Source organism: Misgurnus anguillicaudatus, chromosome 10 (assembly GCF_027580225.2).
Source record: "Misgurnus anguillicaudatus chromosome 10, ASM2758022v2, whole genome shotgun sequence".
Taxonomy (NCBI): domain Eukaryota; kingdom Metazoa; phylum Chordata; class Actinopteri; order Cypriniformes; family Cobitidae; genus Misgurnus; species Misgurnus anguillicaudatus.
Genome location: NC_073346.2, coordinates 19,862,645 through 19,889,615, shown reverse-complemented (window position 1 = coordinate 19,889,615; position 26,971 = coordinate 19,862,645). Strand labels below are relative to the sequence as shown.

The 26,971-nt window shown below is 40.8% G+C and overlaps 1 protein-coding gene and 1 long non-coding RNA gene across 2 annotated transcripts in view; both read left to right on the top strand.

The window, feature by feature from the left end:
- The window catches only part of LOC129447934 (uncharacterized), a 40,759-nt gene extending 14,268 nt beyond the window's left edge, over positions 1–26,491 (top strand). The window contains exons 4-5 of the mRNA XM_073872069.1: positions 24,842–24,937; positions 25,047–26,491. Of these exons, the coding sequence (XP_073728170.1) occupies positions 24,842–24,937; positions 25,047–25,075 (125 nt within the window). The 3' untranslated portion in view covers positions 25,076–26,491. The remainder of the gene's footprint in view (positions 1–24,841; positions 24,938–25,046) is intronic.
- LOC141367241 (uncharacterized) lies at positions 20,479–21,879 on the top strand. Its single transcript, XR_012371513.1, has 2 exons — positions 20,479–20,653; positions 20,801–21,879. It is a non-coding gene; the product is annotated as an uncharacterized lncRNA (long non-coding RNA).
- Positions 26,492–26,971: the final 480 nt, after the last annotated feature.

The following is a 26,971-nucleotide window of genomic DNA, read 5'->3' as shown; positions in this document are numbered from 1 at the left end:
CGAGCGAGGTGTTGTAAAGTTAAATCTCTGTGATCGCACAGCGTCTGACGCGTTTGAGCTATTATTAGGCAATCATCCAGATACGCGAGAATGCGCACACCTCTCTCTCTCAGGGGTTTTAAAGCCCCCTCCACTACCTTGGTGAATACACGGGGCGACAGAGAGAGCCCGAATGGGAGGACTTTGTACTGGTATGCTCGCCCCTCGAACGCAAAGCGGAGAAACGGCCTGTGTCGGGGGAGAATCGATACGTGAAAGTACGCGTCCTTCAGGTCGATAGATGCGAACCAATCGTTTGGACGAATGCATGGAAATATGCGTTTGGGCGTCAGCATTTTGAACGGCATTCTGTGAAGTGCACGGTTCAGCGAACGCAGGTCCAGGATCGGTCGCAAGCCGCCGCTTTTCTTGGGTACAATAAAGTAAGGGCTGTAAAACCCCGACCTCATCTCGGCTGGAGGGACCGGCTGGATCGCGTCTTTCGCCAATAAGACAGCGATCTCCGCACGGAGGACGTGCGCATCGGCAGCTCTCACCGTAGTGAAACGAACGCCGGAGAATTTGGGGGGACGCCGGGCAAATTGGATCGCATAGCCGAGACGAATCGTGCGTAAAAGCCAACGCGACGGGCTGGGAAGCTGTTCCCACGCCCCCAGATACCGTGCGAGGGGGACTAAAGGCACGATCGGTGTACCCGCGGCGGGCGCAACGGAGGTGATCGCCGGTGTGTGCGTAACGGCCGCACCGACAGCAGTGTTGTGTGTGATAACACTCACCTGAGTCCGTTGCTGGGTGGTTGAGTAAGGGAGGCTCTGCTGAAGACACCTCACACCACTCGATGCACCCTCTGGCGAAGGAGGAGGGAGACGATGGGTTATGAGCCCGTAGCTGTCTCCTACCGCCTGAGAAGTCGGAGAGCGCGGTGGGGTTATGAGCCCGTGCATCGCTCTCGTTCTCCACTGATGAGTCGGAGAACGAGGGGGGGTTATGAGCCCGCTCGTGTCTCCGGCGCTCATCTGAAGGCCTAGAGATGGAAGTGGAATTCGCTCTTTTTGTGAATTTGTGGGTGCCGACTGAAAAGTCGGCGGAACAGAAAAATGAAACAAAAGATTCCCCAACCGGCCCTCCTCCGGTGGGGGGAGTGGTGCCTTCACCATCTCCCGAAGAGCGATCCCTTCCATCTCTAGGTCGCCCGTCTCAGGGCCGCTTAGATCTTCTTTTACCACCCTTTGAAGCGGGCTGAGCGGGCGGGGCGGACTGCTGACGACCGGTTCCTCGCTTCTTAGAAGAGCCCTCGGCGAGGAGCAGGCTGAGGCGCCGACGTGGATGGGGCAGGCGCAGGACGCTTCCGACGTGGCATGATCTGAGCGATGGCCTCAGTCTGCTTCTTGGCCGTGGAAAATTGCTGCGCAAACTCCTCGACCGTCTCGCCGAACAGGCCGGTCTGGGAAACCGGAGCATTCAGGAGCCGGGTTTTATCGGCGTCCTTCATGTCCGCCAGACACAGCCAGAGATGGCGTTCCTGGACTACCAGGGTAGACATCGCACGCCCGACGGCGCGTGCGGTGACCTTGGTCGCACAAAGCGCCAGATCCGTAGCCGCACGTAGTTCAGAGAACTCCGCCGAGTCGTGACCTCCCGCGTGCAGATCCCTCAGAGCCTTAGCCTGGTGAACCTGCAGCAATGCCATGGCATGCAGGGCAGAGGCTGCCTCCCCACAAGCCTTGTAAGCAGCACCGGACAGCGCCGAAGACTGCTTACAGGCCTGCGAGGGGAGAGTAGGCTGGTCCCGCCAGGAGGAAGCGACACCGGCCGGACACAACTGCATCGCGACCGGGCGCTCCACTGACGGGATACCAGTGTACCCCTTGGCATCCCCACCCTCGAGAGAGGTGAGAGGTGAAGGCTGATACGGCCGGTTCCGGGCGGAAAACGGGGTTTTCCACGACCGCGTCAGCTCTTCATGCACCTCGGGGAAGAAAGGCACCGGGGGCGAGGACTGAGAAGCCCTGGCACCCCCGAAGAACCAATCATCGAGGCGGGACGGTTCAGGTGGGGGAGGTTTAGTCCACTCCAAGCCGACCGCCTCCGCCGCCCGAGCGAGCATGGCTGCCATCTCAGGGTCGAACGCAGAACCCGCAACCTGGCCCGAAGGCGGGAGCGGATCCGGATCGACGTCCGAGGCTGACAACCCCCCCTCCGACGTTACGGTGGACATCGCGTCAGGTGGAGGCTCGACAGCGCGAGGACACCGTAGAACACGGGCCGCTCGTCTCCATCGGGACCTCCGCTGGCAACGGATCAGGGCGCTGGGAGCTACTGGACGAACCAGCAGACCGACCCAGCACCGTTATACGGAGGTCATCCTTCGCAAGTTTGGTAGCTGCACCCTTAGCAGCACCAGACTGGGAAGGCGGGAGCCGTTGCCGGAGGAACGACACCCGTCTCCGCAAATCCGCCATAGTCATGCCCTCGCAGATGGGGCATGAGCTATCACGCAACGCTGCCTCTGCGTGCTGGAGCCCCAGACACGAAAGACAACGCTTGTGGCCATCCTGGGCAGGGCCAGATTAACACTTTGTTATACCCTGAGCAACAATATTCAAGGGCCCCATCATCACGACCACAGGATCACCATAATATGGTCATATACAGAATATATTACTGTATTATACAGTACATATACTCAATACCTTAAATTCTAACTGTCATCAGGTGTATTTTGATTTACAAATATTTAAATGCTCATACAAATGCACTACTATGTCCCCTATCAAAGACATTCACTCACATATGATGCTATGAAAACTAAACACATCAGCATCTGTATAATCTCCGGGCTGTAAACATAAGCTGGTGGTGTAGAAAAGTCCTGGCTAATTTAGCTGAGTTGTCCTCGTCATTGATGGAAGCTCACTTAACAGAACTTTTTAATTAATACACATTTAAGATGACCATGGATTAACTTTAATTTGCATAGTCATTGATATAAAAAGCTTATTTTTTGCATATTCAATTCAATTCAATTCAATTTTATTTATATAGCGCTTTTCACAATACTCAATTGTTTCAAAGCAGCTTTACATTAATAAAAGCAGTAAAAGCACAGAAAAACGACAGATAGCATAACATAATACACAATAGCATAAGCAGTCAAATTTGCTGCGGCTATGACGCGACATTATGAGCGAGCATATTACTAATGTTACGTCGAGAAGAAGAAGCTAAGTTAAGCCCAAGCAGGCTACCTCCCCGGGGTAAAAAACCCCCTAGGAAAAAAAAAAACAAAACCCCCGGGTTGTTTAGCCGAGGAAATAAAAATAAAAGTCCTAGGAGGGAAAAACCCTTGGGAGATATACATGTATATACACACATATTAACGGATAAGGAGCTTAAGCAGAGATTAAGCAGAGATTAAGCAGAGATTAAGCGGATATTAAGCGGATATTAAGCGGGTCCTGCCGGTGGTCGTTGGTCAGGCATCAGCTGGGCATCACATTGAAGGACGACCAGTAGATCAGAGGTGTGCCGACTTTCACATCTACCGGAACTGGGTCTGTTTGTCCCATTGTCCTCAGGGTCAATGGGACCCAGGGACGAGACAGGGAGAGAAAAACAAAATCATATTAGCGTAGGGGCCGTTCACATGTAATGCAAGTGTCACACAGTGATGTGGTTGAATCAGCTTAGTTTCAGACAGACTAACTATTGCAGCATAATTATATTATCCCCAGTTGAGGATTTTGCAAATTGGGGGCCCACTGCGACGGTATATATGGTAACTAAGGGTCACCTTCCGATTTTTAAGAGAAAATGAAACCTGTCAACCCGTTTGACTAAGGCCTGTAACCCCACTGTCGTCGTTAATGCAGGTTCAGTGGCAAACGGGTCTATATTGCATACTATTTACAAGATCACGAAAAAACGCCAACATCGCAACCTGACCATACGTGTCAACCCGTTTGACTAAGGCTGGAGGCCCCACTGTCGTCGTTAATGCAGGTTCAGTGGCAAACGGGTCTGTATGGCATACTATTCGCAATAGAAAGAAAGCGCCAAAATCACAACCCAACCATACGTGCCAACCCGTTTGACTAAGGCCAAAAGCCCCACTGTCGTCGTTAATGCAGGTTCAGTGGCAAACGGGTCTGTATGGCATACTATTTGCAATACAAAGAAAGCGCCAAAATCACAACCCAACCATACGTGCCAACCCGTTTGACTAAGGCTGGAGGCCCCACTGTCGTCGTTAATGCAGGTTCAGTGGCAAACGGGTTTGTATGGCATACTATTCACAAGAACACGAAAGTTCCAAAATCGCAATCCGACTATAGGTTAAGATAAGATTTGTATTTATTTATTTGGTTGATCTGTGTTATGACCGCGAGTGCTTTGTTCCGTACAGATAACTATTTCGAGTTAAGTACTTTTACTAGACAAATTATGCGAATGCTTTGTTGAAGAGAAAAGTTTTAAGTCTAGGTTTAAAATTATCGACTGTGTCTGATTCTCGGACATCGGTTGGTAAATCATTCCAGAGCTTAGGGGCTAAGTAGGAAAATGACCTTCCACTTTTAGACACTTTTGATAGTCTAGGGATAATCAAGAGACCAGAATTTTGCGACCGTAGTGTGCGTGATGGATTGTATTCTGATAGTAATTCTCTAAGATATGAGGGTGCTAGGCCATTTAAAGCTTTGTAGGTGATTAGTGATATTTTAAATTGTATGCGATATTTAACTGGTAGCCAGTGTAAAGATGCCAGAATTGGGCTTATGTGGTCATATTTTTTAGATCGAGTAAGTACCCTTGCGGAAGCGTTTTGAACTAGCTGAAGCTTGTTTACTTGATTTGCATGGCATCCCCCGAGTAGCGAGTTACAATAGTCTATTCTAGAGGTCATAAAAGCATGGATAAGCTTCTCTGCGTCAGATGTAGACAGTATATGGCGTATTTTCGAGATATTTCTAAGATGGAAGAATGCTGTGCGGCAGACATTGGCGATATGACTATCGAAGGATAAGTTGCTGTCGAACATCACACCTAAGTTCCTAACCGTGGAAGATGGCACCACAGTGCAGCCATCTATGTGCAACTTGTAATCTGACATATTATGTTTGTAGCGATTCGGTTCAATAATAAGTATCTCTGTCTTATTGGAGTTCAGCTTAAGAAAGTTATGTGCCATCCAGTCACTAACATCGCTAAGGCAGTCTGTTAGCTTAGAAAACGTGTGTGTTTCGCTGGGATGTGAGGAGATGTAAAGCTGGGTATCATCCGCATAGCAGTGAAAACTTATGTTATGTTTCCTGATAATGTCTACTAGAGGTAACATGTATAATGAGAACAGGATAGGACCTAAAACCGATCCCTGCGGTACACCGTATTTAACCAGGGAGTGATATGACTCTTCCTCGTTTACATAAATAAAGTGATAGCGATTGGTTAGATACGACCTAAACCAGGCTAGCGCCTGACCACTGATACCAACATAGTTTTCTAGTCTATTGAGTAAGATTGTATGATCTATTGTGTCAAAGGCTGCACTAAGGTCTAATAATATAAGAATTGAGATTTCACCACGATCGGATGTTAATAGGAGGTCATTTGTAACTCTAAGCAACGCTGTCTCTGTGCTATGGTGGGGCCTGAATCCTGATTGGAACTTTTCATATGTACTATTATTTGTCAAGAATGTGCGTAACTGGCTTGCCACTACCTTTTCTAATATTTTCGAAAGAAAAGGTAGATTTGAGATTGGTCTAAAGTTATTAAGCTCTCCCTGATCAAGCTGCGGTTTTTTAATCAGCGGTTTAATAACTGCTAGTTTGAAAGCTGTTGGAACATATCCTATTTCTAGCGATGAGTTAAAGATATTTAGAACCGGGGTTGACACTACAGGGAATACCTCTTTAAGCAGTTTTGTGGGAACGGGGTCTAATATACAGGATGATGATTTGGATGATGTAACTAGTCTAGAGAGCTCATCTATTGTAGTAGGTTTAAATGAATCAAGATGTTCGTATGGTAGTCTAGTGTTAAGTGAACTAACGGGTTGAGTGGTGGCTGCCTGGGTAGCTAAGATGTTTTCCCTTATAGACGTAATTTTGTTAGAAAAGAAGTTCATGAAGTCGTTACTATTGTGTTGAAGTTTACTATTGGTTTCTGTTTGTTCTTTATTTCTAGTCAGTTTTGCAACCGTGCTGAAGAGGAAACGAGGGTTATTATGATTCTCATTTATAAGCCTGCTAAGATAGGTAGATCTGGCGGTTTTAATAGCCTGTCTGTATTGTTTAACACTCTCTTTCCATGCTGCACGCCATACCTCTAACTTTGTGCTTCTATAATTTCTTTCCATTTTCCTAGTTGCCTTTTTGAGTGCTGCGGTGTGATGATCATACCATGGAGCTGGCGGTTTTTCTTTGATTCTCTTTTTTCGAATGGGAGCAACGGCATCCAATGTGTTAGAACAGACAATGTTTAGGTTTTCTATTACAATATCTAGATCGTCAGAGTTATCTGCTACATGTTTAATTTGGGACAGGTCTGGAAGAGTGCTAATAAATCTATCTTTAGTGGTGGAAATTATTGTTCTGGCTAATCTGTAGCATGTTGTGGATTGACTGATCCTATCTAGAAGTACAGTTTATGAAACAAGGTAATGGTCAGAAACTGCATCACTCTGAGGTGATATTTTGATGTCATTAATATTGAGCCCGAGTGACAGAATTAAGTCTAATGTGTGCTTACGAGTATGCGTTGGCCCTGTCACGTTTTGTCTAATATTGAGAGAATGTAGAACATCCATAAATGCACGTCCTAGTGCATCTTTTGGGTTATCCACATGAATATTAAAATCACCAACGATAAGAGCTTTATCTACAGTGACTAGCTCAGACAGGAAATCTGCTATTTCTTTAAGGAAATCTGCATGGTGGCCCGGCGGTCTATCTATTGTAGCTAAGGCAAAAGAGAGCTGTTTGTGGTTACGATCGGTTATTTCCATATTTAACAACATTAGTTCGAATGATTTAAATTTTACTTCAGATTTTTGGTTTACTTTAAAAATTTTGTTGTATATTGTAGCTACACCACCCCCTCTCCCCTTTAATCGAGGTTCGTGTTTATAATAATAGTCTTGTGGGGTGGATTCGTTTAAACTAATGTAGTCGTCTGCTTTAAGCCAGGTTTCTGTTAAACAGAGTGCATCTAAGTTTTGGTCTGTAACTATTTCATTGACAATAGGTTCTTTATTGGTAAGCGATCTAATGTTAAGAAGGCCGAATTTTAATATTCGAGGTTCATCTGTTAAAGTATTGTTGTCTAATTTTATATTAATCGGATTTGTACCAGATGTGGCAAGCGGTGCTCTGTATTTATTTGTTCGGGGAACAGATACAGTTGAAATGTGTTGATATTCTGGTAAGATTGACTCGAAGTGCTGGGCTATAAGTGATCTTGACATATCACGGCAGCTAACAGATGGACGGTTAAGCCGATCCGTCTGTTGCCTGACTTGTACCCTGGATAGTCAGACTGTATTCGAAGTAAGACTATTGGTCAGATTTATAGAGAGAATCGCACTTCCTTCCTGAGATGGATGGAGGCCATCTCTCTTTAGCAGGTCAGGTCTCCCCCGAAAATGCTTCCAATTGTCTATAAACCCTACGTTATGCTGAGGGCACCATTTTGACATCCAGTCGTGAAGAGACAATAATCTACTGTAAGTTTCATCCCCCCGGTAGGCGGGGAGGGGACCAGAGCATATTACATTGTCTGACATTGTTTTAGCAATTTCACATATCTCTTTAATATTATCTTTGGTGATCTCCGACTGGCGGAGTCTGGTGTCATTCGTGCCGGCGTGAATAACAATTTTAGAAAACTTACGCTTAGCATTAGCCAGCACTTTAAGTTTTGATCTAATGTCTGAAGACCTGGCTCCCGGTATACAATCGACTATGGTGGCTGGTGCCTCAATGTTTGCGTTCCTAAGTATTGAATCTCCAATGACCAAGGCACTTTTAACAGACGTCTCAGTCGGTGTGTTGCTTAGAATATCGAACCTGTTCGAAATTACCAGGGGGGTCTTGGGTGGGCACCGGAAATGACTTTGCCGCCTGACAGTCACCCAGTTATTCGGCCCCCTTGACTCAGATGATGGAACCGAGCTATGTGTATTACGTTTAACACTAGGCGCACCCGAAACAGTGTTTGTAGCATTAGCGGTATTAGCGTTTGTAGCATTAGCGGTATTAGCGTTTGTAGCATTAGCGGTATTAGCGTTTGTAGCATTAGCGGTATTAGCGTTTGTAGCATTAGCGGTATTAGCGTTTGTAGCATTAGCGGTATTGCTGTCATCAACTACCGTTTGGATGCGCGCTTCTAGTTCTGCAATCTTCTCCGTCAGCCTTACTACTTCAATACACTTAGCACAAGTAAACCCCTCTGTGCTGATGGAAGAAGCTAAACTGTACATGTGGCAAGTAATGCAGGTCACAATAACAAGCGGAGTCTTACCGCTTTCATGTTGGGTGGTGGCGTCTTCGGTCACCTGGACGCGGTCCGTGAAGCTACATCGCGAGGGAAGCTCACTCGCAGCACGCCCCGATCGCCTGCGGACGTCTGTAGCCAGTGTGATGTGAGGCAAGCTGAATCTGCGACGGCCGGGCAGCGGCTCCTCCACGGCTTCCCGATCGCTTTCATTCTGGGCGATGGCGTTTCCGTTCCCTCGAGCGCGGTCCGTGAAGCTGCACCGCGTAGGGAGTTCGCTTTTTGCACTTCTCGGTCGCTTGTGGATGTCTGGAGCCTGGGTGAACTGGGCGCTGTACTTCGCGTAGGATCTGCGATAACCGGGTATCAACTGCTCCACAGCTTCCCGCTCAGGTGAGGACAGGTCTGAATAGCATACAGTGGATGAGTCCGCCATTAGATCGGCTGTTTGTTGATGCTAGCGGGCTATATGCTAACACTGGGTGTTTAGCAGTGATAAATCGTTTCACGTGGTAGTACTGCTCAATAGTCGTCACGGTAAAGTATTCTTGAGATAAACGAATATGTTATATTATATAAATAGGAACAAGGTAGTCAGAAAATAGGATTTGGATGATAAACTCGACGGAGCTCTGATGCACGACGCTCACTCTCTGACTCTCACTCTGACGTAATCCTCTGACACATGCATATACAAGCATTGTCTAAAAATGAAAATAGGCTTTTCCTTAATTATTATTACAAGAACACCATATAGCCTAATATTAGACACCCAAACCAAAGTGAAGAACATTATCTTTAATTTGAAGTCTGAACTGAACATCAACGCAGACATGATTTTCCTCACAGAAGTTTAAGATTATATAGGCTACATCTTGAACGTAGATATATAAATGAACACAGGGAAAGGAAGTTTAACACTGTGGCAAACATGCTGGAAGGCAGCTAGGACATATACACGGGCTTATTTTATTTTATGGGAGCCTTACCTCCAGATAAAGTTATCCAAACTGGATTGATGATTTAAATGTTGTTTACTCACACGTGTGTTGTTAACTCTCCGGATTTTATGTTGTGCACTGCTTCACTCGTTCAACTCTCCACATGGTTGGTTTGTTTACAGTGTCGCGTGAACAGCTACACTGCAGGTTCGACTTCATTTGGCGCTAAGCAGACCTCTTGATGATGTCAATGTACCGCGAGAGCGATTCAAAGCAGATTTCTTCATGTGATAACTGGAATCGCTCTCGCGCTACTTTGCTGTCACTCGCCTGTGGGTTCTCTGCTCCCCAGTCACTTTCGCGCCGCTATAGTAATTTGATTTCATACGCCGATCGGATCGCGCAGATACCTGCGTATCACGTAGACTACACCACTGTTTATACTTTACATTTTCTGCGTTTCTGATGCCCTTTTCCTTTTTTAATTTCCGCTTCGCGCTCCGACTTAGCTTCTCCGTGTCTTGTTTTTTCTGTTGTAACAAAGCCTTGCGTCACGTAATGCTTGGCGAACCTTTGACCCACCTCATGCGGACTGACCAATGAGGAGAGGGTCTTAACCTGAGGCCCTCTCTTCATTGGTCAGTCCGCATGAGACTCAACCGCTCTCAACTCACGTTCAAAGTAATAAGCACAGCGTCTCTCTTTGCAGCGCAAAAGCCCGTGTTGACAGTTTGTTTAATATAAAGCGGCGAGCGGGAGATTACCAGATACAGTATTTTGCTCGTGCCCTTGCTGCCCTGGGCCCTTTGGAGGTCTTGGGCCCCTGGGCAATTGCCCAGTTGCCCATATGGTTAATCCGGCCCTGATCCTGGGGGGTGATGAACACACCGCATCCAGAAACGGAGCACGGATGGAAATCCATCTTTAAAAAGACGACCCCGACCGTGACACGAATGAGTGGCTGTCTTTAAAAAGACACAAAGCTCAAACGTGCTGCTCTTTTAGGGAAATCACTCTTTGTGCAAGCTGGTGAAACACACAGGGAGAAGCAACGCACTCACTCGAACTCAAGTCCTAAATTAAAGAGACAGAGAGAGAGAGAGAAAGGGTGGAGAAAAAACACTGCGAGCCTCCGCTGAGGTGTCTTCGCCCAACCAACTTTGGCAAGCTGAGATCTCTTTTCCCACTAGAGACAGGATCTACGAAGATCAGTTTTCAAAAATAGCTTCTCGTGAGCAGATGTCTGCCGGCTTCGAAGCAATAAAAGCTGATTTGGTATTATGCACCTGCGCCTTATATACGCACCTGGCGGGGCGGCGCCGGCATTATGCAAATACCTGCATGCCAAGTTCATTGGCGTTTTTGATAGTTCTCGAAGTAGATAGGTCACCCGCGAAGCGGTTCCCAATTCGTCGGTCACGACGTGACGTCGTAGTGACCGACTGAAAGGGAACAGTGTTATATATATTTTGTCCAGCTGATTATTATCAATATCTGTAATGTTTTCTACTACTTGTAAATCGTTAGAAAATTTCCATTCAAAACATTGACACGGGGCAGTGCAGTCTCCTGTCAATGACGTTAATATCCATGTGACCCTTTGTCACCGCCTTTACTGACGTAAACCACATGACCACACAGGTCGAGCTCGAAAAAATAAAATGGCGGCCAAGGAAGCGGCTGGAGCGCAAATTTAGTGAAAATAAACGTATATTTTCACTTTTTAAGCATTTTAATTTCATTTCTAGCGAGAAATTAGTATTGTAGTTTTCAAATATGTGATTAGTTATCACAAAGGCGCTCTCTGTTTTTATTTCAAACACGCTGCCTTTGAAGTGCGTCGGAAAGCCTTTCTCTGAGCGGCCTTCAGGCCTCCGAGTTCGAAGTCATTTCCTCAGGAGGCAGCGAGGCAACAAGTCCTCACAGTCCTCACTGCCTTGAGTTTTCAGACGCAGCCAGTGTCGTGGACAAATGCGGAACTACGCGCTTGCTTATGGACTTATGGATATCTCTGTACCGTCTGCCGCTGGTTGTGTCAGCTCCTGTAAGCGTACGGGCCAACCAAACGACCCAAGAAGAGTTTGGAACAAAACGAGGGAAGATCAATTTGGTGTTTCATTATCTGGATGGAGAGAGCTTCACGACAACATTTAACTAGACCGAGATTCTGATCCTGCTTGTGTTTTACGCGATGGGTGAGTTGTTTTGATTCGTAACCCTTCAAAAAACGTATGCTATTATATTGATCACAACATTAGTGTGTAGACTGTAATCAGCTCGTCTTCCCGCAGACGATATGCACATCAAAAGGTATTGTACAGCAATATAAATGGTCATTTTAAGACACTTCACAATAAGATTTGTACTGTCAATACATTATGTGAAAAATCATTGTAGATTGTAAGTTGAAAACTTAATTCTGTGCTGTGTTTACCATCGAATTTGGACTAATACTGTAATATCAATATGACTAACAATTTCGTTTTGAACATCACATATAAACTTACATAATGAAATAAACGATGTCATCAAACGCAACATTTATAAGACTCGATTACCTTATCCATCAACGCGATTTCTCGGTGTCTGATTGATGGCTAAAGTTAAAGACTACAAATCCCATAATTCCACGCTGCTTCAGAGTGTCAGTAAACAACATCATTGTTTTTGTTTGATCTGGCGCCATCTTTCGGCACATAAATACAAATTGTATCTTTAAGACCAGGGCCGTTCTTCGTACATGGATTATTCAGTTAGCTGGATTTGATAGTTGATGATTTAGCTTGATCTTGGATTATTTTGTTTTTCAAAGCTCATCCTGGAGTTGCTGTCATAGCAACATGTCCGTAAGCTTAAACCTGCTGGGAGCAGGCTTATTTTATTTACAAAGATTAGATTGCAGCTTTTTAAGTGGATGTGATATGAAAAGTCTGTAGCAGTCACATGTCCTCCATTCGTATCCTCCTGTCGAGCACAGACTTTAATGTATTACTTTTGGCTTACTTCTGCATGTGAAAGACAAACATCATTTTTGTCAACATGTGTACATAAACAGAACTGCGAGAAAGGAGGTTAAGGTGTTTACATGCAACAAGAAATCAGGGTAATGAGCAAAAAACGACCTGTGCCAATACGTTTTTGCACATTATTTATGAGCTTTCTGCGATAAAAGAAAGCTGTTTGATGCATTTACATGACCCATGACCCCCACACATTATCAGTTTATTAAGCATAATCTGTGTAAGATTGTGCATGTAAACGCACACACTGTTAACGACGTACCACTAGTCAGGCGCCCGGGTACCACTACACTTTGAGATCCACTGATGTAGAAGCATCAAACTTTAATTTTAATCTTTGATTTCACATTGAAATTTAACACATTGAACCTTACTCGTTCAGTATTACAGATATTAAAGATTATATTTTCCCAAAATGTTCTTTACATTTTGTAGAATGATTTTATAGGGTGGCACGGTAGCTCAGTGGGTAGCACTGTTGCCTCACAGTCAAGAAGTCACAGCAAGAAGGTCCCTACTAGGGCAGGCGGCCTTTCTGTGTGGAGTTTGCATGTTCTCCCTGTGGCAGCATGTGTGTCCTCCAGGTACTCCGGTTTCCTCCAACAGGCCAAAAACATGAAACTTAGGCAGATTGGAGATGGCAAATTGTCCTTCCCGTAGCCGTAGATGCTGGAATGACATAAAGGAAGAAGAAGAATGATTTTAAATAAAAAAAACATTGATATCTTTTCATGTGGTGCACACACGTGCAATGATCTCAGATAACTCAATCCAGCCATACTAATCATCCACAGTTAAAAGGACTGAATTAGCGAGATCATAATTTTTGAGATCTGATCATATCGGTTGTGTCATTTGATCTCAGATGTAGTAAGCGATGTACGAAGAATGGGCCTCAGGTGACTGTAGAGGACACTGGAGTACAGTGAACTCATTGTCATGTTCAAGAAACTAGTTTAATATGATTTAAGTATTGTGACATGCTGCATTATCCTGATGGAAGTAGCCATCAGAAGATAGGTACACTGTGGTCATATGGGTCACTGTGGCCGTGGCGTTTATGCATTGCTCAATTGTTACCATGGTGCTCAAAGTGTCTCAAGAAAATATCCCCCAGACCATTACATCAACACCAGCAGCCTGAACTGTTTATACAAGGCAGGATGGATCCATGCTTTCATGTTATTTATGCCAAATGTTTGTGAGACCATTCTCTGTAAACCCTACACTGTAAAAAAATGCTGTAGTTATGCAGCTGTTTGCCAGTAACTTACTGTAGATATAAATGACAGATTTTGGTTCCTAGAATGCTTTGCATAAGTATGTTATTTTAGTTTTATTCTGTAAAGATAAAGACTTGTAAATGTTTAATGTTCATTTAACTTTGAACAAACTGTTGCCAGTAAATAATATAAATTTAAATCTACTGTTAGTTTTTTGTCAAACAGCTGCTAGTAATACTGTCATTTCTACAGACATTTTTTACAGCGTAGAGATGGTTGTGCATGAAAATCCCAGTAGATCAGCAGTTTTTGAAATACCAGTTCGTCACCAACAACCATGAGTGCTTCTAAATATGCTCCTTGCTCCTACATCCTACAACCCAGAAACTGATCGACTCCGCCATCTTGTAGGACATCCGAATTCCTTAATTGTACCACAAGGAGGCGAGGAACGAGGCTTTCTGAGGAGTCATGAGCGAGGATACACAAGTGTATCTTATGCGGAAGTGTTTTATCAACTACCATGATGACGCACATATAATATCCTCCCCCTTTATGAGTCACATCTTTAAACACACATAAATCTTGGTGTTTAATCATTAAATTATTGGAAATGTAGAATTTTTCTATATAAATAATTAGTGTTAAACACACATTGATTTTACAGCACTTTTAAAGGATAATTACAGCATTTAACACTTTGAGTCTCATTTCTGGTTTGTTTTGGATGAATTACAGTGATGGATACTGAAATTTTGACAATGGGTCGTGTCTTGACTTTTTGACTCGTTTAGAAGCGTCTCTTGACTGCTTCAGAATGGAAGTCAAGGGCCATGCACAAACATGTCATTAAAACAACACTTAACGTTCATTGTCGGAGCTGTGCTACTCACTGAGTGGTTCGTGGTGTTCGTTGATGACTAAAAACAAATATAGTGGAACTATTTTTTCAGATACCTCACAACCGCGCATATACTTCCGCTCTATATTTAAGTCTGAAACGTTAGCACACTCCCGACCACTTGATGGCGACAAACACTATATACCCAAACAATAAACCATATATCACCAAGGTTAAAGACTGCATCAACCGTAAGAAATTGGCATTTAAGAATCAGGACAGAACACAATTGAGAACTGTGCAAGCTGAGCTTAATCGTTTGCTCAGGAAAGCCAGAAGAGGACATAAAGAATTAATTGAACAAAGTTTTAAAGAAAAGAACTCAAAAAATCTGTGGGACACGATGAAGGTAATCACGAATATGAAACCGGCTCAAAAACGTTTTAGTACTTCAGATGACCTGCAAAGAGCCAATGAACTGAATGACTTTTATCTGAGATTTGAATCTCATGACTTCTCTTTTGAAGGGAAAAATGTTTTAGAGACAATTTCTATCACAGAGCAGGATGTAAGGCTGGTGATTGAACCTAAGGAGGTAACTTTGCATTTCAAAAACCTATATACTAAAAAGGCAACAGGACCAGATGTAATATCTGCATTCCTTTTAAAAACATTTGCAGATGAGTTGACACCTGCATGGCTTCCAATCTTTCAAAAATCAGTAGACTCATACGTTATACCTGCTCTGTGGAAGAAATCAGTAATTACACCTGTACCTAAAAGACCATGTCCAAAGGTGAATAATGATTTCAGGCCTGTAGCACTAACTTCTATTGTTATGAAATGTTTTGAAAGGATAATGGTGTCATTTCTTAAACAAGATGTCGGTGTGTTTTTAGATCCATTTCAGTTCGCTTACAGGCAGGGGCGCGGCACAGATGATGCTATTAATAGCATTTCACATCTGGTCAGTAAACATCTCGAGGACCCCAAAGCCTATGCACGCATTTTATTTGTTGATTTTAGTTCGGCTTTTAACACCTTGCAGCCCCACGTACTCATTCAGAAATTAAAACACATGAAGGTTAACTCCTTTATTCTTAATTGGTATTTCTCTTTTTTAACAAATCGTACCCAACAGGTTAGAGTGAATAATGCCCTTACAGAGCCCAGGCTAATCAGCACGGGTGTCCCTGTGTCAGTTCACCAGTCCTTTTTACACTATACACGAATGATTGCACTACACACCAGACGGATAACTACATCATTAAATTTTCGGATGATACAGCAATCCTTGGCCTTATGCATAAAGATAAAAGTCCAGCCCCATATTATACAGAAATTGAGGAATTTGTCCAGTGGTGTGATGACAATTTTCTTGTGCTAAATGTAACTAAGACACAGGAGATGGTGTTCGACCCAAAAGCCATAGGGCATACCGAACCTGTAGTGATCAGCAACTCACCCATCACTCAGGTTAGCTCTTACAAGTACCTGGGTGTGCATATCGATAACGCACTGACCTGGAGGGACCATGTAGATACTGTCTGTTCTAGACTCCAGCAGAGGATGCATTTTTTACGTAGACTGAGATTGTATGGAGTGGATCAAAAATGTATGTTACTGTTTTATCATGCTATATTAGAGAGTATTATAAAGTACGGCATCACAAGCTGGTACGGTAACCTGACAGTACAACTAAAATCACAGATTGCCCATCAGGCTAAGATAGCCATGAAGATTATGGGGGTCAAAAATTATTTACCCCTCCAGAAAATCTATGAGCAGTCAGCTATTAGACAAGCACAAAAAATAGTCTTGGACGCAACTCATATCCTTCATTCAGAATTTGAGCTTCTGCCTTCTGGCAGAAGATTTAGGGTCCCAAAATGTAGGTTAAACCGCTATAAAAATTCTTTTTTGCCCATGTCTATTAAGCTCATTAACTCTAATATGTAGGTGTGTGAAATGCAATCTGTTAGTTTTATCGGGGTGTGCAAAATGTAGGTTGTTGAGGTTTGTGATGTCAGTTAAGCGATTATAGGCCATGAGGAATGTGAAAAATGTCAATTGTGTATTTGTAGGTCGTATGGAGTGTGCAATATAATTGTATTCTATGGGTACTATGAAATGTGCAATATGCCAACGGGTATTTATGTGTATTTCTTATCTTGTTTTTAAAGTGTGTAACTTATTAGTTTAATGCAATATATTAGTGTGGATTTTAGAGGTACTATGGAGTGTGCAGTGTGCCAATCGTGTATTTTAAAGGCCTTATGGATAGTGCAATGTATCACTCGTGTATTTGTGTGTGTAAAAATGTCTTCTGTATTGTTCTTGTAAAGTTACGGAATGGACAGAGTCCAAAACAAAATTCCCCTTTGGGGACAATAAAGTATAAAGTAAGTAAGTAAGTAAGTAAAAACACGTTTCTGTACAAGGACGCTGAACGGATCTCGTGTCTAGCGTATAGACCAGGGGTCTCCAACACGTCGCTCATGAGCTACTGGTAGCTCGCGTCTTAATTGAAGGTAGCTCGCTCGCGGGTTTATTTATTTATTTATTTTCTGTGGTTATGGCGCATTTGGATGTCTGGTTAGTGTTACAAGCGCCTTTGGTAGTAAAGACTGGGTACGTGTTTGACGTCGCGTTGAGCTGTGTAGACCGGCGTATCATATGACATCAGTAATTTAACATGTATGATTCAAAAACAAACAGATATGCCAGACGATCCGCGCAACGCGGTGAAGCTCGCGCCGCTGCAACCGGACGATCCTCGCAACGCTGTGAAGCACGCGCCGCAGCAACCGGATGATCTCCGCAACGCTGTGAAGCCCGCGCCGCGCCAACCGGACGATCCGCGCAACGCTGTGAAGCTTGCGCCGTGGCAACTGGACGATCCACGCACATCTCGGGTCGAGTCACTATGGTTAAAATGGATGCCGTCATTTTCGGATTCATTTTTGACAAAACTAAAATACAGTCGTCGTCACAGGTTCAATGGGTTGTCATCTCATATTTAAACATCAAATGTCAAGAGATACCAGAGAGCCATACGTGACATACATGCACATCCCTATTATGAATCCAAAAACAGTAAATTCTCTATGTTTGGATCATCTTTCTAAATCTGATCTTTAATAATTGATTTTTTTTATTCAAAATGTGGTATTTTTGGACGAATCCTACAAGAGGTGATAAAAAAGTATAAAGACAACATGAAAGTTTTTTTTTGTTGTTGTAGGATGTGTTCTTTCATTTGATGTATCGTATGTTTATGTTTAAAGAAAAGCATTTTCTGGAAGGTATTACAATTTTGTGAAAAAAAATGCTTGCACTGGCTGGCACTTTAAAAAAAAAATGCTGGCAGGAAAGAGTTCAAATCACAGTGAGTTAATAGACCGGTGTCTTTTAACTCACAAATGTAGGTATAACGTGACACAAGTAGCTCTCGACCACTTTTATTTTTTAGAAAGTAGCTCTCCAATGAAAAAAGGTTGGAGACCCCTGGTATAGACAGTCACAATCGAGCTCAACTTCAAAACACGCCAGAAACTGTATTTCGCTACACTACTTGTTTTTAATCATCAACGAACACCACAAACCACTCGGTGAGTAGCACAGTTTTGAAAATGTGAATGTGAAAACGTTTAGTGTTGTTTTAATGACATGTTTGTGCATGACCACCCTTGTGAAAAATTAGCGTACTTAAGTGTATTGAAAGCATACTTTTTGTGTGCTTAAAATAATAAAAGTATAATTTTCGAAAAGTGCACTTGCTGATAATATAATATAATACAAATTAAAGACCACTTAAGCGTACTTAAATGGAATACACTTTAATTACACTATTTATTAACACACTTAAGTGCACTTTTTACAACTGCACTTTGTAATAATAGGTATTTAATTTTAACTTATAGTAAGTACACTTTCATCATAATATTTATAATCACACTTAAGTGCACTTTTAAAAATGCACTTTATAATAATATCTAATTAATTTGAACTTATAGTAAGTACACTTTCATCATAATATTTCACTAACACACTTAAGGACACTTTTTAAAAATGCACTTTTTAATAATATCTAATTAATTTGAAATTATAGTAAGTACACTTTCATTATAATATTTATAAACACAATTAAGTGCACTTTTAAAATGCACTTTGTAATAATATCTAATTAATTTGAACTTACAGTAAGTACACTTTCATCACAATATTTCACTAACACACTTAAGGACACTTTTTAAAAATGCACTTTGTAATAATATCTAAATAATTTTAAATTATAGTAAGTACACTTTCATCATAATATTTATAAACACACTTAAGTGCACTTTTAAAAATGCACTTTGTATTAATGTCTAATTAAGCTTAACTTAAAGAAAGTACACTTTCAACATAATATTTATAAACACACTTAAGTGCACTTTTAAAAATGCACTTTTTAATACTGTCTAATTAAGCTTAACTTATAGTAAGTACACTTTCATCACAATATTTCTTAACATACTTAAGTACACTTTTTAAAAATGCACTTTGTCTAATTTAGTTTTACTTAAATGTAACCCTGGTTAAATAATTAAATATTATTATTTTAAAAGTGTGCTTAAAAATAATAGAGACTATTCATACATCTACATTTATTTTATAAATGAGGAAATACATGTGAATAATTCAATCTGAATTATAAATCTGAAATAAGTAAACCAATCGGAGTGTTTAATTGTAAGCTCCGCCCCTTTTTTGCTTTCGGATCGCGTCTCAGTTCAGAGGAGAGATGCAGAGCGACAGAGACACTCTATCTAACCCCCCAGTCACATTAGCTACAAGCGACAGAGACAGAGCGACATGCTACCATTCATTTTCAATGGAAGTGGCCGTTTGCCAGCGACAAGCTCGCCACTGCGCGAGCAACTCCTCGTTCAGACAGCCAGCGACATTATCGCTGTGTGTCGCTTGTCTCTTTCAATGAGGCGTTTCTAAATCTGCTTGTGATAAACAAATGAGTACCATCCACGCCAATAACTGACGAGAGAAGGATGACGTGAACTCCACTGCTTTGTTCTTATTGGTAGTCGCTCCCGAAAGTCGCTCGACATTTGCATAAAGTTAAACTTTTCTTAACTTTCTCGCGTCGCTGGACACGCCCATACGGTCGCCAACGGTCACTGTCGCTCGTGTCGCCGGAAGTCGCCAGGTTTCCATTGAAATGAATGAGATCGCGTCGCTCTGCTACTGCTTGTCGTTGGCTGTCTGAACGAGGGGCAAGGCGGGGCCAAAATAGACAAGCAGGCTATTTTATGCAAATACTGAGCGATGCGACAAAGCGACTGCCAATCAGAGTGAAGGAGCAGCGTGACGTAGGTCTGTGGTCGAGTCTGAGAAAATAATTCAAGATGGCGGAAAATGCGTATTTATGTATATATCTGATAAGTTTGGCATTTTATCTAATATATTTTGTTACTTTTATCGAGAAATAAATACTTTTAAATCCAAAAACACCGTTCTTGTAACTTAACAATACCTCTAAAGTGACTTTTGATACCGCTTTGAGAAACTACCCAAGGAACGCCCATCAAGCGAGTGCGTGTCGCTCGGTGTCGTTCACTTTTGTAGCTAATGTGACTGTAGGGTAACGCCCCATTCAGACAGCCAACGACAAGCAGTAGCAGAGCGACGCAATCTCATTCATTTCCATGGAAACCTGCCGACTTCCGGCGACACGAGCGAAAGTGACCGTTGGCGACCGTATGGGCGTGTCCAGCGACGCGAGAAAGCCAAGAAAAGTTCAACTCCATGCAAATGTCGAGCGACCCCCGGGAGCGACCACCAACGAGAACAAAGCAGTGGAGTTCACGTCATCCTTCTCTCGTCAGTTATTGGCATGGATGGTACTCGTTTGTTTATGACAAGCAGATTTAGAAACACCTCATTGAAAGAGTCAAGCGACACACAGCGATAACGTCGCTGGCTGTCTGAACGAGGGGTATCGCGAGAGTGTTTAATTTGATTAAATATGACTCCTAAGTTCATATAAACTGAAGAAATCAGAATTTAACTTGCATATATTCAATGATACAGCGTGATTGTGTGGATTGAGCACTTTTGAGCTTTCATTTTGACCTGGTGAGTTATTTATAATTACCAATGTTATAATTACCCATAAAAACGAATGTCAACACTTTAAATGTCATATCATTTTATTTGTTTAATCCATACGAGACAAAATGGTGTTATATTGTGATGTTATATGGGTTGGATTGTTCATTGCAGTGTGATTATGTAAAACCACATGGTGCGTTGTGTTCACTGCTGTTCGCTGACGCCATTTTGGTTGCACGTGCCTGTGAAAGACAAAAAGAGAGAGAAACACGTGAATGGACAGGTATTTGTCTAAATTGTCATTTATTATGATGATGGCACTTATGTATGTATTTTATTTGTTTCCTGTATTGTGTACAATTGTTCATCATTATTGATACACAATATTGAATGTTTTTTCCTTTCGTATGAACATTCCTTGAGCTGGATTTTCCTAATTGATGGCGAGCCTCCCATTTCGACCTGATTGGATCACGAATCTAGAGGAAAGGACAAATTTCTATTTTAAATATTTTTCTTCAGACAAGTAAGAGGATACATTTCAGAAACTGTTTCCTTATTTTGTTTGTTTACTTCATTGAACTGAAACATTTCAGAAGTACAAATCTGATAATTTAAGACTGATCAATACTCCAATTGATAAGAACTTTGAACTTGAATACGGATTTCAGTGTGTTACATATATAATTTGTACCATCTTTGTACATTGATTGTGACTGTGATTTCTGTAAATGAGAAGTAATTTAGAGGGTGCACCCATAGTATATATCCCCCTTCTTCGGGTCTTGCCCTGGAGGTCCGGAGCACTGCGGAGTTTGGCTCCAGCCCTGATCAAACACACCTGAGCAAGCTAATCATGGTCTTCATGATCACTAGGAAATCACAGGTGGGTAAGTTTGATTAGGGTTGGAGCTAAACTCTGTAGTGCTCTGGACCTCCAGGGTAAGATTTGAGGAACCCTGGTATATATAGTTAATTGTATTTTCATTGTTGTTTACTATTTTTTGTGATTAAGGAAAGGAAAAGAAAGGTTTCTCAATACTCAAAGTAAAATAATTTATTAATCAACTTACCTTCTGTCTCTGCTTGTTGCTCACTATCACTGCTACATCCTCCTTCGTACCGTGCACCCTTCTGATCTTATTATTATGCCTGGTCCATAAGTAAGTGAGTTAATACCCGCTACATAAAGAAAGTACACTTTCATGGCAATATTTCTAAACGCATTTAATAAATGATCATTAGACTGATGTGACCTACCAAAGACTTGTTAATTTAAAGTTCATGCAGTTCTTTTTTAGTTGTCTGTTAAAATGTTAAAAAATAATAACTTTGAGTTTATTTTTTTCTAAGGGATGTAATTCAATATTGATACTTGTTTGATTCCAATTTAACAATATTAAACTGAGGTTTTTTTTGTTTGGACATATACAACTCATAATTTATTTATTAAATGTACTTTTGCAAAACAAAAAATCTGACTACCAAACTGTTTTATTGTCAGTGTAAGCATTGTGGTTTTTGTTTGTTTGCAATGCATTAAACTGAAATGAATACATATTTAATTAACTTTTTGTTTTGATTTGTTTTTCAGTATTTTGAGAAGTACATAACCATATTTCACATACAATAGAAGTAGTTAAAGTACATACTGTAGAGAGATGCATTGAAATCACTTCACTGCACTGAAATCACAGTTCAACTGAATTTAATTTTGTATATTTGAATTTATTTGGCAAACTTGTATTTGAAACATTACATTTAATGAGTAATTAAATGTACTGTTAATATACATTAACTTATTTTTAATTTCACATTAATTGCTTGACAGTAGATTGAACAGTGCACTTTAAGTATATTATAAAAACACTAGAAGTAATTATGAAAGTAGATATAAAGTTGTAATACAGTACCAATTAAGTTGTTCCAAAAAATCACTCTTAACAACCTGATCTCACGAATTTCCGTGGCATAGTCACGGAATTTTGTGCTCATTTTTCCGTGACATTCTCACGGATCTCCGCATATTTCCGTGGCCCTGCCACGGACTTTCTTTTCCGTGGCATTCTCACGGATTGGTTACTCAACTGTTTTGTCCTATTTTCTTACGTATAAACCAATACTTACAGTGACAAAGTAACGCAAGCACCAAATCTAACCCTAAACCGAAGCGACAATGGTTTGAAAATAGGAAAAAGCAGTTGAGTAACCAATCCGTGAGAATTCCACGGAAAAGAAAGTCCGTGGCAGGGCCACGGAAATATGCGGAGATCCGTGAGAATGTCACGGAAAAATGAGCACAAAATTCCGTGACTATGCCACGGAACTTTGTGAGATCATGTTGCTCTTAATGGCAACTTATTACATTTTATTTCAACTTAATATATGATATATGTGAAATTAATTACACTTAATGTGCATTCAGTGCGCCGAAAAGATTGCATTTAATTCACACTTAAGAGTATTGTTAACAGACATTAAAGTGCATTTTAAATCACATTAATTGCATGTTATTATATTGTGTAGTGCACTTTAAGTATATTGTAAAAACACTAGAAGCAATTATGAAAGTAGATATAAAGTTGTAATAAAGTACCAATTAAGTTGTTCCAAAAAATCACTCTTAATGGCAACTTATTAAATTTTATTTCAACTTAATATATCATGTATTTGAAATTAATTGCATTTAATGTGCATTCAGTGCGCTGAAAAGATTGCATTTAATTCACACTTAAGTGTATTGTTAACAGACATTAAAGTGCATTTTAAATCACATTACTTGCATGTTATTATATTGTGTAGTGCACTTTAAGTATATTTTAAAAACACTAGAAGCAATTATGAAAGTAGATATAAAGTTGTAATAAAGTACCAATTAAGTTGTTCCAAAAAATCACTCTTAATGGCAACTTATTACATTTTATTTCAACTTAATATATGATATATGTGAAATTAATTACACTTAATGTGCATTCAGTGCGCCGAAAAGATGGCATTTAATTCACACTTAAGTGTATATACTTAAAGTGTATTATTTATGTAATAAGTACACTTTATAAAAGTACACTTAAGCACACTTTTTTTTCACAAGGGCATTGACTTCCATTCTGAAGCAGTCAAGATATGCTTCTAAACGAGTCAAAAAGTCAAGACACGACCCATTGTCAAAATTTCAGTGTCCATCACTGTAGTTCATCCAAAACAAACCAGAAATGAGAATCAAAGTGTTAAATTGTAATGATTCTGTTTGTGTTCTGCCCTGTGTTTCTGTCTGCTGTTTTCCCCATTGTTGATTGTTTGCTCCGCCCACTTGTTAGTTACCATGGACACTCATTAGACTTATTCATTCCCTCTCGTGTGTTGTCATAGTTACTCATTGTCTCTGCTTTGTGATTGGTTCTTGCTTTACATATATACTCTGTTTGTTTACTTCCCTGTTGCTAGTCGTTGTTTAATGTTATCACCAGTTAGCTCTGTGTTTTGCCTTTGTTTGCTCTGCCTTGTTTTGCCTTCCTGTTTTTGTGTAATGTGTTACTTTATTAAATATTCTTAAACTGCAAATGGATCCTCACTCGCCTTGCCATATTCACAACATAAATACTGGAATTATACTTTAAGAATGTCTTTATTTTAATGTAGTAAGGCAATGACCTCTAACTCAAGTATGTATTTAACTTTTTTTTTTTTGTTAAATATTTTGGGTTTTTAATACACTTGATAATTTGATAACATTAGAATGAACATTATACAGACAGTGAGGAAAAAGGATATGCCATTTCACTTAATACTTTGTCTCCTTCGGAGGAAAGGAAGCAAAGAAAGGAAACAAGGATACACAAATAAGAATTGAGAACCCCCCATGTCACTTGCAGTCAGTTAAATGCCCTTTCTTCTTTATTGAGTTGCTGCCATGTGATTGGCTGATTAGAAATTTGTCTTACAAGCAATTGAAGACGTGTTAAGCCCTTTGTGGGAGGCCACCCTGTAGTGCGTTGTGTGTCATTATACAGAGGTATGAATTGTTATTAATGCACCACACTACAGTACATTTATGCTTATATACAAGTTTATATCACTGAAGTTATCAGTGAACTTAAACACAGTTTGTCATTATATTGTATCATTGTTATACCCTTGATTTTATCTGTAGTCAATAACAGTTTTAATGGATTTATTCTTGTTATTCTTTGTCCAAACATCTGTCTTTTATAGAGATAGTGATTCTAGTGGTTTTATGGATTAGTAAGATCACAGCATTTGCTGCTCCTACTGTGATTCTTCTTCAGATCATCTGTAAAGGAAGAGCTGGTGAGTTTTGATCCCATCACACTGTCTGATGATTCCCATTAACCTGCATTAATTTGTGCTTACTTTTTTATGAAAATTTATTCTGTTTATTTTATGTTTTTTTTCTCAGAAAGCAGAAGAAGGACCCAAACCACCTAGAATACACACTGATAAAACACTCTCTCGGCAAATAGCAACATTACTGCAAGTGTTTTTTTATATTTAATAGGAATTTGCAGTACGCTTTCAAAGGCATCATTTTCCAACAATCCATATTATATAGCCTGCAATGTGTGGCACACTCAAATAAAAAACTGCCACTAAAAAGACAGAAATCAATTTTTTAATCCCATACCAAACAATTTGAAACTTCCAGGAAAGAAGTGTGACATTTGTTGCTGTCTTCCTGTCTGCCAAAATTCTTGACAATACCAGTTAAGCTGCATGCACACCGTTAGCGACTAGTTACAGCAAAGCAACACTATCTCATTCATTTCAATGAAACTTTGGTGACTTCTGGTGACTTAAGTCACAGTGACTAGTGCCAGAAGCCACTTTCTATCGCTAACAATCACTGTCACCAAAAGTTGCCAAAGTTGAGAAAAGTACAAACAATGAACAACATTGAGGAGCGACTATCAGTGAAAGTTGTAAGGCTGAGAAAACCAGTAAAAACACAAATGTATTACTCTGTCACAACCCCCATTGCCTTCACTGTATCATCTGCATTTCTGTGCTTACTGATTGGGTTCAGGCCATTAGGCCAAGATTCCAGTTCTCCATGTGACGTTTTTCTTTTAAATTTTCTTTCTTTCTCTGTTCTATATAATATCAGGTAATATCTCACACAATGGAAACAGTTAATTGTACATGTATTATTTACCATTTTATGCATTTAGAGTGTAACCATTTCGATTGTAACTAAGTCAGTACTGTTATTAATTTTTTTCATTTACAAATCTGTTGTTTAGTTTGATTTAGTGTCAATTCTTAAATGCTACATATTAATATTCTAGCAATGCTCTTCCACATATTTTGCTATCATAACTGCGCTTATTTCTGTTGGTATAAGTTGCAGAAGGGTGATAATTGACAAAAAAAATACAGTTTTACACCATATTGCTGTGAACATTTCTTAGTCATTTTTGCGTTCCTACACCCTAAACCACTGTAGTTGAATCAGTCGTTATAAAGTGAAACAGTGAAGCTCATGTCATCCGTCTCTCATTAGTTAATGCAGTGGACAATTACTTGCTGGTTTAATATGGTTACTATGACAACCAAAATTAGGAACGTCTCCTGATGACCTCAATGAAGGTGACACAGTGACAAAGTCCTCCTCAGCAGTAAATGCTGAAGTGGATGTGGCAACCTCATATATGTTCTGCCCCCACTGTCACAATGCAAAAACTTTAAAGAGTGAAGTAAAAGATGACAGATGTTCTTAAATATTTTTAGTAAGTAACTTTCTATTAATGCAATACAATGAGGACCATATGTGTTCTCTTCTTGTGTTTTATAATGCTGCCAGTTTGGCATTATGTTATTAATTTACAACAAAATAAAACATTTTTGTCTTGCATTTTCTAATGAACTCAGGCTTGTTCCCCCCATTTTAAGAATGCTTGCAAAGAATTGTGGGTGATTGGACGATAGCACACACTTTACTTATGTTTCAAAAGGGGTGGAGTGAAGGACACTGTTAGAATCTAATTCTAAGCAGGTCTAGAGGTATGAGAGTTTCTTTAGTTTTCTGCACTGAGGTAGTTTGATGAGGTCTGAGATGAGCAGCAGAGAAGTCTGATATATCAGGGGACCATGAAAGACACTGACACCGAGATGCAGTTCAAACATAGACCAAAGTTTATTAGACATCCTCCACATTATAAAGGATACAGAAAGGAAATGCTAGTCACCTGGGGACCATTAGTCATAATCTTGTGATCAACACGTTGAGCAAATCCGTCGAGACAAACAATCGCGTGATATCAATTAACTCTGCAAGCGTGCACTTTTAGCAAACAATCTAGACAGTTATACGTGCAAGGAAGTGGT